This window comes from Ciconia boyciana, chromosome 7, assembly GCF_034638445.1.
Source record: "Ciconia boyciana chromosome 7, ASM3463844v1, whole genome shotgun sequence".
Lineage (NCBI taxonomy): Eukaryota > Metazoa > Chordata > Aves > Ciconiiformes > Ciconiidae > Ciconia > Ciconia boyciana.
The window spans coordinates 22,393,536-22,410,701 of NC_132940.1; the positions used below are offsets into that span (position 1 = coordinate 22,393,536).

Here is a 17,166-nt window from a genome sequence, read left to right on the forward strand (position 1 = left end):
TGAAAGCCTGTGTAGGAATCTCAGCTTCACGTTAGAGTCAGAAGGCCTGTGTGAACTTTGAGCCTTGTGGTTGCAGGAACGCATGGCCTATGTGTGTATTGAAAGAATCCAAATGCTGTTTAACACTGGCAGTGCATCAGAATCTGGTGTGTGACTTACTTACTTTGTTTTTTTCTTTGAAAACCAAGGTTTGGTGACACTATATTGAACTTTAACGAACACATGTTTTCAGCTGTTGCTCATACAAATCTGTATGACATTTTTAATATATTTTTAGGAGAAAAAAAATCTGCCTCAAAATATGAAAATGCAAAGGGAAATTAACTTTTTTATTATTTACATTTAATTTTATTATCAATCGTGCAGTGAGAAGTTCTGCAATAGAATTGGTTAAACTCTTAAAGAATTTGTTTTCTAAAATGTGCATATGGGGAAAAAATTACAGGTCCTTATAAGACCATGTTAGTTGCCTGAGTTAATGCTAGTGGTAGTTCAGGAAAGCTATTGCATTCAGTCCTAGCAAAACAAGACTACAGGCTCATCAGAACACACTCCTGCAGTGAGAACTCAGGCATGAAATTGTATGTGAAATTTGAAAGAAGGATTTTTTTTTCTCTTCCCCCCCCCGCCCCCCAAGGCAAGTGAAGAATTTATTTTCCCTCAGCTGTTTCAGAAAAGGGGAAAAGGATTTTCTTTTTTATTGAACTGTAGATGGTATAAACCCAAGCTTGGCTTGCAGCAGAATACTCCTTTTAGTTGTACATAGGAATATCAGGTTTATACTATTCTGAAATCCAAATCCATCAAGTTGGTGGGTTTGCTAATGGTTCAAAAGAGCCAAACTATTAAATGATTAAAGGCTGTTCTTCCAAGGCAGTACAGGACCATGTGAGTAGAGGAGGGTTAATGCCAGTAATTCTGTGGTGTTAGAGCACTGTCCATGCTGTACGAATAACAGATAGAGACCATTAACTTTCCCAAAACAGGAGATATAGCAAAGAGTGCCTGGAAGGTGTGCCACAAAGAGGCAAATACATACCATACACATACCGATGACTGTTGCAGGCTTGACCACATTTTTCTGGGGTTTTCTAAACAGTTGTCTTTGTATATAGTTGACATTTAATAGTTTTTATTTCTTGTAAAAGTAAAGAGTTAATTTGTCTCATGATTAAAGCCTCCGATTCTTTTGGCACAGTATTTGATCATCTCTTTATGTCTCTTCTTAACAGTCTTTCCAGAAGCCTCTGTCATTCATAACGTATTCTAAAACTTGAATACCCTTCCCAATCAGTCTGTCATGATGCAATTTTATTGTGAATCGATTCAATATCTCAGATCTTCCATTATTTTACATAAACATACAAATCAAAGGCACTTATGTTGTTTGTCTGTGGCACTGGAGTTAATCGGTGACAAAGGTATCAAACTAAGCTATAAAATAAATTTACCTTCTTCCTCTTTTCATCTTTATCCTATGAGTGTGTACCAACTTCAGAGCAATTATTTAGGATTTTCATTAGTATAAAGGAGGGCAAAATTGGCGCTGTGGGTTTTAGAGCGTATTAAGCCACTTAAGTCAATAGGAGGTGGCCTTTGATTTTAATAGGGCTGGTTTTTCATCCAGAAACACTAAGTGAATAGATAGAGCTTGTAATGCTTGTTTCCGAGTACCCAAAGTCATTTGAGCTGCACTATTAGTTAAAAAGTCTTAGCAACTCAGCATCATCAGCCAAAAGATTAAAAAAAAAAAAAAAGAATTTAAAAGTCTACAAAATGTTGATAACTGCTTTTACCATATATTTATGTGCATACACATGTTCCTAAAAATGTGGTATGTGTATGCCCAATGTATGAATTTGTTGTTTTAGTATCTATTAATGTTAAGAAAATTTGATGCAGCTGTCCCTTACACAGTCCCTATGTAATGAGCAAAAGGGCCTATGTTGTTCATAATTAATATTTTTTTTTCCCTTCGCTGTTTTTTTGGGGTAGGGGGGTCGGGGGGGTGTTTGTTTGTTTTAACCTGTAACACTTTTTGCCAATTTAGTTCGCTTGGAGATTTTTTACAAAAATTAAAAAAATGTAAACAGTCTTTTTTAGAGAATGGACTCAATTGTCTTATGTCCATTGTTTCAGTATATGCTGAACTGTATTTCAGACCATCTGCAGAACCACCTTTTTTTTTTTATTGGAGATTTCAATACATTTCTTAGGTGATTGGAAGAATAAGCTGACTAGAAAGTAAACAGGCAGAAAAACTCCTTTGTACTCTCTACCAAATAGCATGCTGCTTGCTGTCCTTTTGTTATATTAGTAAGTACTGAGTAGTTGATTGTCAAGCCTGAACTCAAACCACAGTAAATGGATAGCAACATAGAAGATGAAGAGAATTAATTTGAAATTTTCTGGCACAGTAACTTCTGTCAGGTATGGCTTTCAAGGAGCTTCTCTTGACTTACAGTGGTGTCATGAACAGAAGGATTTGGTTCTTTGACTTCACTCACCTATTCTTGTCTTGCTAGAGTAACACTTGACATATTGCTTATGCATTCTGCAGCTTTTTTCAGGATCTTGTAATAGATAGGAACCAGTCAGATAATTTTAAGAAATCCTTGATGTATGGCACAAAACATTGCGGATTTAAGAAAAGAAGCCTGTGTGGTGGGGAAGCTCAAGACTCACCACACTTGCATTTGTGGTCAAGCTATAAATACCATGATATGCAGCCTAACACAATGGGATCTTTATTTATGGTAGGTGTTCCCACTTAACTACTCTTTTGCAAATTAATGGCTTATTTTTGTTACACCCTTACTGCATTAACTACTGTTTGCAGCGCAAAAAATTTGCTTAGCTATAAAGTAGAGGAGAACTTTCTTCAATGAGGACGTGTTTTCTGCAAGGCCATTTTCTGCAGAATTTAAGATTTGGTTGTTTCTTTGTTATTTCTTATCCTTCTAAACACACAGACATAATTGTTATCTATGAAAAGTCATCTTTGAGAGCACAGATATGTATGTTGCCTCTGTTGCTAGCTAATCTTCCTAAAAGCTTCAGAGAGATAAATATGCTGTGTTAAGATGGTTGCAACTATCCAGTCATGTCAACTGGAAGGCAGATGAGATAGATATGCAAGTTATTTCCAAGTGATGAAACCCCTTTCGTAGCAGCTGAGAGGTGGAGTAGGAGGCGTAACATGTTTCTCAGCCAGAATGTGTTACTGGAGAGAGAGCACAACAGCAGCCTAGGATAGCATTCTGTCAAAAATATCTGATCTTTCTGTTCAAGCTTCAGTTGTCAAAAGGTGTTGTGGTGGTGGTTTTTTAACTGGTTTTTTTTTTTAATGTGTTTCTATATCACAGCTGCTTTGGCTTCCAAATTTGTATAGGAGAAGTTGAACAAGTTGGTTGAGGTTTGATGCAAAAGGGGAGATGGGAAGGGAGGAAGTTAAGTGGTCTTTCATTAGGTTACCATTCTCTTTCTGATGCTCTGCGCTCACTTACACGAACTGTTCTTGGTGAGGAGGATCCATTTCCATTAAAATCTCTAGCGAGAAGCATGGATTTGGAGACCAGAGAAGGCTATGTTGTCTGCAAAATTTATGATCAGTCTGAAAGGTTACTTGGAATAACATGCCAAATTCTGTACATCCAAAATTCTGTATTTACTTACATGCATATTCATACTGTATTGTAGCTGTCTTGTGTCCAGCAGAAAGACAAGTCTACTAGCAATGGTAAAATAAGCTCACTTTCCTGAGACACCTACTGATTATTATAAGGCAGCCCACCTTTGTGTTAGAAACATGCTGTATAGCTAAAGTTTTAATTAACAAATAAAAATAACCTACATCTTGTTTATTGTATGATTATAAAAACTGTTGATAACTTTTTATTCCTTATGGTTTGATTCTAACAATTGTGTTGGCCAATATTATTCGTATGCAGAGGGTCAGGCATGTTTACGGTCAATGATAATTTTCATTACAAAGGCTGCTTTCAACTAGAGCAGGCTTAAGTCTGAAATGAATGGACATTTTGGCCCCAATACTTGATACAAGTGTAAAGCTATGCCCCAGAGAGTACCTTACCTCATAATGGCTTTAGATTGCTGTAGAAGATGGATGTATTTACTATCTTGCTAATAAGATAGCTATAATTTCTTCCCATATTTGCAAGACTTATTTTATTAGTGTTTTAGAAATACAGGACAAATAACTGATACAAAATGACACTGTTTTGAAGTTGGTGTAGTTACACTTTTTCATAGGAGCTACATGTATCCGAGAATCACATACTTCGTGAGTCTTTGTACTATAGTAGAGAATTACATATTCTTACATTGTATTAATTTAACTACAGGATACTTAGTGCTTATCTAAAGCAGTGTCCTCAAAAATGGATCACATGTCAAAGTGATGCACACAATATCATCCTCTTCAGGCTTTGGAAGAAAAATGCAGTTTGTACTGTTCATGCTTACTTCTGTTCAGTAGGAAGCCCCTGCTTAGAAAGCTGACACTTTTTTTTTTTTTTAATAAGTCTGAGGGGTAAAAATGCTACCCTTGAAAGCATTTGGATATAATTTGGTAGCACAAGGGCTTTTCTTCCTGTAACTGAAATATTAGGAAGCTCTTTCAAGGTCATGTGCTGAATGGTTAAATTCAGCATGGCATTGCTCTTTGTTGGAAGGCTTTGTGGTACGAGCGAAACTTGTTAAAGTCTCTTAGTGATAAAAAGCATTTGATTTGTTCGTGAATTTTACCAATACATTTCACTGAATGCTTTATTCTATTAAAAAAAAAAAAAAAGCCTTATTACAAAAGGTCCCCAAAACACCAATTATAGACATCTCTTAAGGCTTGTTCTGGCTCTCTCTAGTGAAACTGTCTTCATCCCTTTGATATGGTAGTTATAGTCCCATTAGAAAAGGGGGTTTTGTGGTTTTTTTGTTTGTTTGTTTGGGGTTTTTTTAGGGACAGTAATTAAATTCGGGGGGGTGATCAAATAGCATGTGATTTCCTGACAAGATGTGCTGGTGGTACCAAAAATTCATAGAAAGTTTTCTTGTAAAGTTGCTTTCTATGTAATCCTTAGGGTAGCTAGAATTAATAACAACTTGATGAGATAAAAAGTTCTCTAATGATCCCCTCCTATTAAAGGATAAAATTAATTGCACGCTTGTTTGGGAAGGGGCTTCAGGACAGGCAATTACTAAACAAAATAATCAAGTCTTTATACTCGTGCCTTACCCGTGTCACACTCAGTGAGTATTTTATTATTAGTAATGATGTTCTTTACGGAAGATCATTCAAGAATGGACAGTGCCATTATGCTAGGCACTGTAACTGGGAAAGCAGACAGGTATTGCTCTGAACAGCTGCTAGTCAAATAGACAAAACCTGGTAGGAATAAAAACCAATCCCAATAAATAATATGATGTCAATTAACTTATAGCACTACTAACTTGCTTAAGTTGCATTTTTACTGCATTTGTCAGTATGTTGCACTACTAACATGGTAAAATAATACACACAGACACACACATATAATCCCTCCATACTCAAGGGAAACCATTAAAATCTCTCGTGTCCTTGTTTCAGGGTGTTCCATAGATAAGATTTCTGATATTCAGCTGTAGCTTTATCTAAGTAAATAAATTGTAAAAGTAAGTTTTTACTGACTTCGCTGATTGCATTGTTTAAGACAATGCATCATTTGCATTGCAACCGTACAAGAGTTCTTATATTGTTCCCAGTTCTTTTCACAACAAGTGGGATTTTTCTGGAGAAAAACATGGAATCAGATTACTCCACTTTCATTACATCAGGTTATGTTGGGGGTTTTTTCGTCAAAATGCTGCATATAACTTGAATCTTAATGCTGAGTGGAAATATTTTAACATTTCCTTCCATTATGTATTACTAATCCAGTTACCTACTCCTTAATTATTAATCCTAGAGTTGCTCGTATTCATTCTTAAACTTAGCTGTGGTCAAAAAAGACACAGTCCTGTTGGGATTGGAATCAAATGAGATTTTGCTTTTCAGTTCAATGGCAGCAGAATCAAGCCTTCGCTTTTTGTCATTCTCCACTGTTACTGCCTTTTTTTTTATTCATGGCTCTTGTTTCTTCATGGCTTCAGTTCTTAAGGAAATTTATGGAACAGCGGTCCTGATACCAAGACCTATGGCACTCCCCCCTATTAATCTTATCCTGTAATAAGAATTGGCTGTTTATTTCTTCCCTTTGTTTTATGTCTCACCCTTTTTTTTTTCTTTTTTTTTTTAACTCTGTCAGGACTTTGCTTCTCACCCATGGTTACCAAGTTTCCTTAACAGCCTCTTGTGATGAACAAAATGCCACATCTATAAATCTTTCTGTCTCAATTCATCCACCGTTTCAGTAGATCTGACCTTGAGAAGTTGTACTTGAGCTTTGAGGGCCTCCAGATATTTCACTTCTCTCATGTACAAAATGTGGCCATATTCTAGGCAGCTGTGTATTTGTAGACAGTGGAACGAAGCAGTATCCTCTCCTAACCTGACTAAACCTGCTGAGCTCCTACCTTCCTTGCTTTCTTCTCACTTCACCTGTTTCCAGTCTGGTGGTGTTTTATTCTTTAAAAAAGACTGAATGCTATACAAATGTTTTAAAGGGTACTAGTAAATGCATCTGGGGCAAAATGCTGGGCCAATTTTTGCTTATATCAGAGTTTACACAGTACAGAAATAATTTCTTTTTCTGGGGGAAATTGCTTCTTTGTCCCTGTTCTGTTTGTACACCTACAAATCTATGAGGTCAGCTTTTTAAACTTTTGCTGAGGATTTTACCTTATTTATATTTTGACATATGAACTGTGATTTAATAGCAGAAAGGTAGCTTCCTTTCTCATGCTGGATTCTTTTTGGTAATCACACTGTTGCTGATGTGATATTGAATTTTAAATGTCCATCACTACGTCTAAGTAATAAAAAACAAATTTAGGTTTCTGTCACTGTTTAATAATTAAAGCCTTTATCAGTATAAGCAGAGGCACTTTATGTGTATGCTTTTAAATTTGCTGTTGCCATTAATACTTTTAAGTGTTGGAAACTTAATTGCCCACTAGATAAACAAATTATTTGTCACCAGTTTGAAATTAACAGAGCAGCAAGCTCTGGTGTATTTAACTTTTGTCTTTCACCATGATCCTGTAATGTAGAAAAATGATACCAAACTTTGCAGGGGAAAAAAAGAAAGCTGACTTTTATCTTTCAACCTTCATGTAGCAGATTTTAGTCATCATACCTTTTTTCTTTGCCAGCCCTCCCTAGCATAGTTTTGGCAGCATTGAATAGTGATGTCACATGCTGCTGTAACCTAAACTGCAGTAGTTCCTCATGCCTCCAAATGGGGAAGAGGAAGGTGCTGATTCCTAAACTTTCTTCAGTTCTTCTAATGTTTATGCCAAGTACCTCCAGCACAGAGAGTGATACAAAATCCTCATTACGAGGGAAGAGGGGACAGAAAGGGGAAAGCCATCTTTGTGGCTTTACATCAGTTTCATAACTGTAAGCTCTGTTCCCCAGGCTTAACGCCTGAATGGAAGTGCTTTGCATTCTAATACATACTATTCTAAGGTTGAATGTGCAATGTGAGAGGAGGGGCTACAAGAAATGTTGTTTGTCTTGGAAACCTTGAGAAAATACATTTTTAATTCTTAGATGATGTGGGGGGGAAAAAAAAACCCATTTGATCAGAAACATTCTTTATTGTTCACTTTTAGTTTGCACTACGGATAGCTGGGTTGCCACTGTCCTTCGAACTCATGAATGCAATTATTTAGCAGTGGGACACTGCAAGTCTCAGACCTTGCAGTGTCACATGATATTGCAGGAGTAGGATCTTGTAATGATTCACAATTGCACTTATTCTGCAAGTAGTCTGGTAGGTATGAAGGGTGCTGTTATGTCAAAAATTAGTCATCATCTTGCATTAGGATCTTACAATGATGAGTTATTGTACACATATTTTCATCTTGTAAGCTACAAGTCACTATAAATTGCAGTTCTCTTTATAATTTTTTCTATAATATTATCTTTACAATATTCTAAGTGTTTTTGAATTATTGGTCTCATAGTCATCTGCACATTTTAAAATTGCTATCCCTCTACTTAATTGTATGTTGATTATGCTTAATTGTAAATTATTTATGTAACTTTTAAGTCAAACTTTCACAGCAGGAATGATTATGATAATGTCCTACTTAAGTACAGAGTATGGGCTTTTTTTTTTTCCTTTTGATCGTTCTTTTTTGTGGAAGTTGCTTGGAGGAGGAAAAAATTGTCACAGGTCTGTCTCATTTATTATGAAGTATTTCCAAATGTTTAATCTTGTTAATCAATTAATGTAATCTTTATCAGATAGAGTAGTTTAAGGAGATGTATTAAAGGGGAGGAAAATAACATTAATATTTTTATTCAGTGTATTTATTCACTCTATATAGTACATATCCTTATTAGTTATGAAGTTAAAAGTTCTATCAAGGTATGATGAGAACTGGAAGTAATTTCAATTCAGTTAACAAAGGCAATAGAATGAAAATCATTTAAAACTGGTTCACACCAGCAATTCTTCGTGCACTATTAACTGCTAAGATCTAGTCACAAAACATTATTCTGAGGAGAAAAGGTTTAGTGAACCCTAGAAATTGGATTTGATTTATGCCAGAAAATCTGCCTTTTCACTGCTTGAGATTTCTATGGAAGGAAGCCACAGTCTTTTACCAAATGGTTTCTAAGGTAACATCTTATAGCAGAGCATCTGAAACCAATTTGGTTGTTAATGAGAAATAGTTCTCACAGTGGTGGGAAAGTGTGGAGCAAAAGAAAAGGCTTCAAGATTTGGCAGTGTGTCTGTAAAGGCATTTAAATAAATGTGTGCTGCTGCTCTGCTTATGAAATTTCTACATGGATTACACATTCATAATTGCCTTTCAAATGTATAGATCACTTTCCAGAGTTGTCCTTCCCTATAAATTTGAGAAGTTCTGCATGATAAAAATATTTGTATACAACAGCTGAATAATTTAAATAGCTGGCACTTTCCAGTGGAAAGCTCTTTACTGCTACAGAAAAAATATTTTCATTTTTTGAGTGATAGTGTATTTTTGCTGCCAGAAATACATTAGTGAATTGGTGCCATATCACAGCCATAGCATCCCACTGATGATAAATGCTACTTGCAGACTTTCTGGGTTTGTGGTGAGACACATTCTGAGAAGTTGCTTTTATACCTCCTTTTCTAAAGTTCTGACTAGATAAATGGCAGGTCAGTGATCAGAAATGTATGCTCATTTTACAGTAGATGATCTGAATATCTTTTACAGTCAGAGCCTCTTTGGGATGGAGGGAATAGAGTGCTTCTGTCAACAGTGGCTCATTGCCATTTCTTCCTTCCTCTCGGGAAGAGAGAAAACTAGCAATTCTGGCTTCCCTTTCCCTGGATACATAATAAACATGTAATGGTGCTCTCCTACCCTTTTGCATTGTGGCAAGGCCATATTCCTCCATTCTGTTCCTTGGTGCCTGTGTAGAGTTGCCTGAGTAGAATTGCAGAGTTGAAAATCACGCTTGCCGCCTTTTCTTCCTCATGTTATTGAATTCCATTAGCTTATTCTAACCAAGTCACACAGGAGAGAAACAGTCCCAGAGTGACCCCTTTGCACTAAGCAATGGATCATATTCAGCAATTAAAAAAAAGAGAAATATTACCAAAGTAAAACTTACATTAAAAAAAAAGTAATATCCATAATCCAGATAGCTTTTACAGAGGCAAGAGAAACTTTGTGGTGTAATTTCTAGACTTTACATAGGCCAGTTCTATTAACAATGTTTCATTAGCTTGGTGATATTATTTAGAAATGTGAAAACACCACATCCATACAGTACAGCTGTAATGCCATAAAATGTGTGTAAATGCAACAAAGACCTCTATCAGGAATTCTCTGGTGAATCTTCTTATACCAGTATGTTGTTACAGTATGGAAGTACTTGCCTTACTCCAGTGCTGGCAGGGTTATCCTCACTGTCGTTTGAGGTTTGCAGAAGCAAATTCATGCCCATACTTCAACTACTGTAGCTCATGTTGCACCATGTTTGTACACAACAACTTCTATTGGCACCTGTTTATTGGAGTTACAGCACTGCACTGACATTTTTGTGTTGTAGCCTCACAAAATGCAGTTGGTTCTGTAACTTTTATACAGCTTTGATGGCCTTAAATGACTGAGTTTGATAAACCTGTGTGCTGCTTTAGTTCTGACCAAAGCATTGGTTATATAATACAAGTCTGCTCACTGCCTTTCAGTTATCATTGACATTGTCCTACCAGTTCTTCTAGAAACCCATAATCTCTATAGGTTCCATTCCTGCAAGGGCAGCTGCTCCATTATATATATATTAGATGCCACTCTTAGTGGCATCTAGACTCTGAGTAAAATGTGCAAGTTATTTTGTAAAACTGATTGACTAAATTTGGATCCCATAACTGGAAGTACTCTGTAGTCGCCTTATGAAAGTTGTAGAATATAATAGCTTCATAACAACCTTGACTTTGTTTTTGCATGCTGCAGAGGAAAGCCCTACACTCTACAAAAGAAGAGAGGATGGCATGAATACTTTGTCATGTGATGCTAAATATGATTTTCAGAGTAACTGACCCTGTTAAGTAAAAACTATGCCAAAATACAGCAGTAAGAACACTTGTGTTCTAGTGCTGTGGTTATAGAAAGTTAGTGTGACATTATCTGGTTGTCTAAGAGCAGCTCTAGGGACAGTGTTGGGGAACATAATGGAAAGAAAGACTCCAGGAGACAAGTTGGAGAAGGTCTTTCTGATCATTTGGTTGTTGGTTTGAACACAGCTGTGACTTTTCTTTTTCTTTTAATTTTAATAAAAACACCAAATATATCAAATTATTTAACCGTTGCTGCTAAAGGGGGGACTTTTCTTGCCACATCCCTTGCCCAAAATTTAGTGGCTTTTTCCCCTCTGGGGAGTAATTCAGGTTCATGAATAATTGTAAAACGATACACTTTTTTGTCCATTTAACAATCCAAATCAGCTTGTCAGAGGATCATATGAATGGTGAAGGAGGAGGAGGAGGTAAGACAGTAAGCAAGGACAGTAAGTAAGGATTATTTATCCTTGAGCCATTCCATAGAAGAGGCATGTGGTTTTGTGAATGCATTAGCAATAAACCTTGAAATGTGTTATATGCTTATTTGCTGTATGTGTAGGCAACGTTTTATGTTTAATCGAATTTGCTCATAAGATAATTAGTGGAATCAAACTGTATTGACACCAAAAACTTCAATGTATTCATAAGATGCATTATCTGGCCATAATGTTGAAATAATAGAAATAAAAGTAATAGGATAAGGTATTTCAAGCCTATTATGGTGTACAATACCATATATATACACAATGAGTATGTAAACATTGATAAAAGGATGTTTGAGATTTTGCTTTTCAGAGTTCTTTTCTCAAGTGATTACCTGGAGATAAAAAAATCATCAAAGGAATGGGCATTTTTGTAGGTGTTTTGTTTGTCAACTGTTTTAATTTAGTACTGAGTACTGATGTCATAAGATAATTAATCTGTGATATGATCTTTAAATATCCTGGCTGCGGCTTCACTAACAGGAACTCTTATAATGTAAGTTATTCCATTGATTTCAAGTAGCCAAAGTTATTCATATCACAGAACAGTTTTGTATATTCAGATAAATAATACTTGAAGACACACTCCTCCACGAAGGGAGGGAGAAAGCAGGGAGAGAAAGTAGGTCCTGATTCTCTTTTGAAAAGCTGTTAGTGCTTTGGATTTCTGTAGTTCTACAGCTTCCGTGAAGGAGAACAGAAAGTTTAATGAGGCCGAGAGTCAGCTGAGATGGTGCATAAAACTGGGAGGGGGGGGGGTTGGCATTTTGGTTTGTTAGTTGTTTTACATTTTGTTGTGGGGTTTGGGGTGGGGGTGGGGATTGAGGGAGTGTTATTGATGTTGTCTTTGGCGGGGGGGGGGGGGGATTTGCTGGTTTGGGGTTTTTTGTTTGGGGTTGTGGTGTGGTACCCCCCCCCCCCCGTAGCAACAGCATTGTGAACAGGATTCTACCTTCCTAATAATTTTTGAAACTTTTTATGGATTGCCAGAGCATGTTTCTCATCCCAGTTTTGACAGCTGTGTTCTTCAGCATATCAAGAAAGTGATGAGTCATCATGACGAAAACAACAACATAACTAATTAAGCCTAGTTTTGAATGGATTTGTGTCCTTCGACCTACCCATATTTCCACTGCAGTATCCTTGTCCCTCCCAACCACCAATTTTCACAGAATCTGTAGGAATGTAATGATCTCAGACATCTTCATCTGTCAAATTTGGGGTAGTTCAGTCAGTGAGGGAACAGTGCTATTCCCCTAGGAAAACAAGTTAAAATACTAGCTAAAAAACAGGGATTTTTTTTCCAGACTTATGTATATTTGACTTCATTTATTAAAAAGAATTCCTATGTTTTTATCAGAGAATTCTAGAATAAAAATATATTAATTCAGTATTTTTAGAAATAGTAAGAGGATGGAATGGGTCCGAGTTCATATTAGTCTTAAATGTGAGATTGGATTTTGTCTTTAAATATACATGTACAGGGTGAATTACATCTCTGTGAACAAAAGGTAATCCCAAACATGTAAGAATGTTAATGTGTTCAAATAATGTTAAATCTGGATTTAAACTGTTAAAAAAAAAAATAGAAATTTAAGTCACTTCACCTTCTTTTGTCACCCTTCTACATCTATGAATTGTAACATTTAATCACATGAGTAAACACAAGAAAACTGATTTCTAAAGTCTAGAAGCTGTTATGTTAGTAGCATAATTAACTTAGAAACCTGTTGTTCATTATTAAGTTGTCTTGCAAAGTGGTAATATTAAATAATTAAGCTTTTCTTTTAATTATTATTTAGTGCATCAGGACTGTTCTAATTCATTTTTAGGCATAGAAATTGAGATAATTTCCTCCAGACTGATTTTCGTCTCTTTATTTCCCATAAAACAAGTATGCATGCCATCACTGAATGGGGAACAATAACAAAATTATTCTGAATTTTCCTTCTTTCCCACTCTCTCCCTTTCACTTTAAAGGGTTAAACTTAAAAAAAGTTGTTTGTCCTAAATGTTCTTACTGAAATCCGTTATGCATGAAAAGAGTCCGAGTCCATTTGCAAGACCTCTAAATGAACTCCATTCATTCTGTGCTTAGAAGTGTCCATTCAGCCAGAAACAGACACAATAGTTACAACCTCATTTGTTTGGCACCAATACCAGCTTATTAAAAGTGAAGGGATTGTTATGAAAAAGTGTAGTAATTTTTCTATGCTAGTTATATAATTCTTTAATAAAATTCCTTTGGGATCTGAATAATGTAATAATTGCATATATGTTCTTTGCCCATAGTTGCAATGTAGTGACCTTGCATTCATATAAAATTCTTAAAGCATTCATGAAGATTTTGATTTGAAAATGTAAGTTGATCTAGCTTGACTGATGTAAACAAGTTATAGGGACATTATTTCTAGATGACTCGAAATTAAGCCAGTTATTAATCATAATCAGTGCCTATGGAGAAAAAAGTTTTAAAGTTTTTTCTTTTAAAACATTAAAACTTTGTTTACATTTGGAAGGTAAAATACTTACGATACACATGTCCAAATTGTAGGAATATAGTATTATAATTTCATCACTCTAAAATCCATGAAGGTAAATCAAGAATTCAATACTCCACATTTTGTAGGTCGTGAACATAAAGTGGGGATTGTCCCATTGTGATCAGCAGAATGTCATGATCCTCAGATGTACGTCCGTGATATCAGACCATATTATATTTTATTTTAAATGACTTGAAGTGTTGAGCAAGATTAGAGGTATCATTGGCTTTCCTTCTAAGATTGGGAACGAACAAAAATGATAAGCATTTAGGAGAACCTGGCTTGCCTTACAGGCAAGTAGGACTTTTTGTACGTTCTCGTTCTTGCATGCATTGTTATGATGTGTGTGAGAGTCATGCAGACTCCCGTGGGTGTTCTCTCTCCAGTTCAGGTATGGGAGGCTCTAAGGATGAGTCTAATGTAACTGTGCGTGTTTTCATTTGTTTCCTTTTTCTAACAGTCTGGGTGGCCGTATACATTTGTTCATTTCATAACATGCAGATAGTGTTTGATGTACAAATAAATACTACGTTTGGAGAGAAAGAGAAAATTAACAGCAGATACAAATTTCACTTTATATTATTTGACCTGGAGCCCTTTATTTAGATTCAGGAGTGGCTGAAGACCCTGTTGCTGTCAACTGTCACGACTGCACAGGGCCCTTCTGAAGTTAGTGACATAGCCATTTGCATGCCGACTATTGTTTATAGCACTAGGGCCTTTAAGTACTAATTGGAAGGTGGCTTTGGTAGCTGACTGGAACTGACTGAGCATTTCCTCCAACAAACTGTAGAAAATACTCTTTGTGGGAAGTGTGTGAGTGAGGGTGAATGGGTGAGGGGCTCATGGCAGGAAAAGCAACTAACAGGAAAGGGTAAGTAGAAACATCATCCTCCTTGCTCTCAACCATTTCTTTATCTGACAGTCCTCCTGCTGGTTGCTTTTCCTGCTTAGTCTCCTCCTCCTTCCGTCCCCTTGACATGCAAAATACACATCCAGTGAATACCTACACAATGAGAGTTCAGTACTTTGTTACTGAAACTCCCTGTATGCCCATTCTGTAACTCTTGTGTAGGATTCCATTGTTTTGGTTACTGCTGAGCTTGACATTATGTGAATTGCACCTGTGGTATGGCCTGCTCTGAGGTTGTACAATGCAGTCATAACTTGAAGCTACCAGGAGTTCAACAGAGTAAAGGTTTCAGGATATGCTTTCTGCAAAGCAAATTGCTTTTTAAGTTATATTTTATTTCTTATTGTTAATGTTTTCATCTGTAGATGTTGTGCTCCTATATGAAAATTAAGTGCCATATACTAACTTTCCATAAAGTATGTGTTTTTTCTTTGATGGTTTTCAGCCTGACTACTGAAATCACTTCTTTACAGTTAAATGCTGTTGATATTTGATTTCGGTGGAGTTATTTCTGATCAGTGTCAACATTCTAGCACTTTACGTATTTTCCCAGCCTAGACATCTGTCAGTTCCCATTTCTTTACTATTAGGAAATGAAAATTCAATAAGAAGGTTCTGTGACAATATATATAAAAATGAAAACAAAAATTAAAAAGAATGATAAAATATGTCCCTCAGAATTCACTGCTGACAATTCACTTCTGATTTTGTTTGTTTAGGTACTTCCCATCAAGGTGGCTATTCCCATGATGCTGTGGTCCATGCATTACAAAAATGTGGCATTCGTCATATTGACACAGCAAAAAGATATGGCTGTGAATCTCTCCTCCAAAAAGCCATCAAAGAGAGTGGTGTGAAGCGGGAGGACCTCTGGATAACTACCAAACTGTGGCATAGTGATTATGGCTATGAAAACACAAAAAAAGCCTGCTTGGAGTCATGTAAAAGACTTGGTGTTGAATATCTTGGTACGAATCTTTACATATATCTCACTTATTGCGCCTTCCATGTGGGTATTTGCAAAGATGAATGAATTCCTGAAAAAAATGAGGTAGTACAGATAAATCACAGAAACCAAATTCTGCCTTTATTTACACATTTGCAGATTTCTTGTTCTGTTTATTCTCCAAGAAGTTTACATGCATATAATTGAGAGCACAGAGTTTTTCCTTGTTGCAAATGTTTTAAAACAGATCAAGGTATGTTTCATTGTTAAGTTGATTTGAGAATCCACTACATGAGTTTTATATGTTTTGCTAAAAACACCCGAAACCTATGAAACAAGGATTCATAAACTTTACAATAATTTATTGGTAACAGGGTGACAAAAATGCCTAATTTCTTGTGTGGTCTGTTGAATCTAAAGGAATGGGAGTCCTTTCTAAAACTTATCTTGTAGGTCTATTCACTTTTTAAAATTCTGAATAGCTGCCCTTTGGTTTGGTCTGTCTGATGCAATATACTTTGGGGAAAATGTTAGAAGTATCTACAAGTCTTTAGAAGACTAAATCTAACTAACACTGTATTATACTTAGGCACTTTCAGACTTACCCTGATCATAAACTTCTTGTAGTCAAAGAGGTGATATGTTACTCCCTTGTTAGACAGGCAGAGAGCTGCAATAATGATGCCAATTCTTTGCAACAGGTCATAGGAGAGGAGGTACCTGATAAACATGATATTTTTTAAAAAATGCTTTTGCTGCTTCTTCCCTAGCTGGAGCAATGAAAAGAAAGTGGAGGTAGAGGAAGATGAATTTAAAGTAATAATCTAAAATAATGACACTGGTAGAGATAGTGTTTATGCTGACAAGAAATAATTGACCTAACCATCAGACATTATCTGTCAGTGTCCTGAAAACCCTCATTTTGCTTTTCTTTCCTCACTCTGTCCTTGTTACCAGTAAATAAACTTTAATGAGGAAGTGAACAGCTTTTGTGAAGTGCAGATTTTGCAGAATTAATGGCATATATTAATGGCAGCTGGCTCTTTTTGTATTCACTGGCTTTTTTGCTTGAGTACATTGCAAGATGAAGGGGAAAAAAACTGTATCTGTTAAAGACTGAGATATTTGCATGCACATCTTTGGCTCCATTCCCTATGGAAATGTATCCCTTAACTTCCTGCACAGGTACAGAATAATGCAAAATGAATTAAAATCTCTTTTCGTCTGTCCCTTGCAAATACAGGTCACTGCAAGGAGACATTCATAAACAAAGTTTCAAGCCCTGACTTTCTCCTCTAAGTTAAATAACGTTTCCTCCTCTCTGCTTTCTGCTTGTTATGTTTTGTTTTTGCTTTCTTTTTTCTTCTGCTTGCTATGGCACTGGTGCTGAATGTCGATGAGAGGAAACCTTGACTCACTTCCAGGAAATCATTTTCAGTGATTCCTTTTAGTACTGTAATTTGCTTTTATTTTCTCAGGTAGTAGACTAATTAAAGCAGGTCCTCACACAAATACTCAGTTTACATATTGCTGCTAAGCAGAAATACATGAAACAAGG

General features: G+C 36.1%; 1 protein-coding gene across 8 annotated transcripts in view; it reads left to right on the forward strand.

The window, feature by feature from the left end:
* LOC140654076 (uncharacterized oxidoreductase ZK1290.5-like) overlaps positions 1-17,166 on the forward strand; it is a 51,152-nt gene that overhangs the window by 639 nt on the left and 33,347 nt on the right. For 7 of the 8 annotated variants that reach the window (XM_072867050.1, XM_072867055.1, XM_072867057.1 and 4 more), the window contains exon 2: positions 15,382-15,630. In XM_072867050.1, the coding sequence (XP_072723151.1) occupies positions 15,382-15,630 (249 nt within the window). Of the gene's footprint in view, positions 1-12; positions 147-15,381; positions 15,631-17,166 lie in introns of those variants that run through there. The other variant, XM_072867054.1, reaches the window with a different exon arrangement.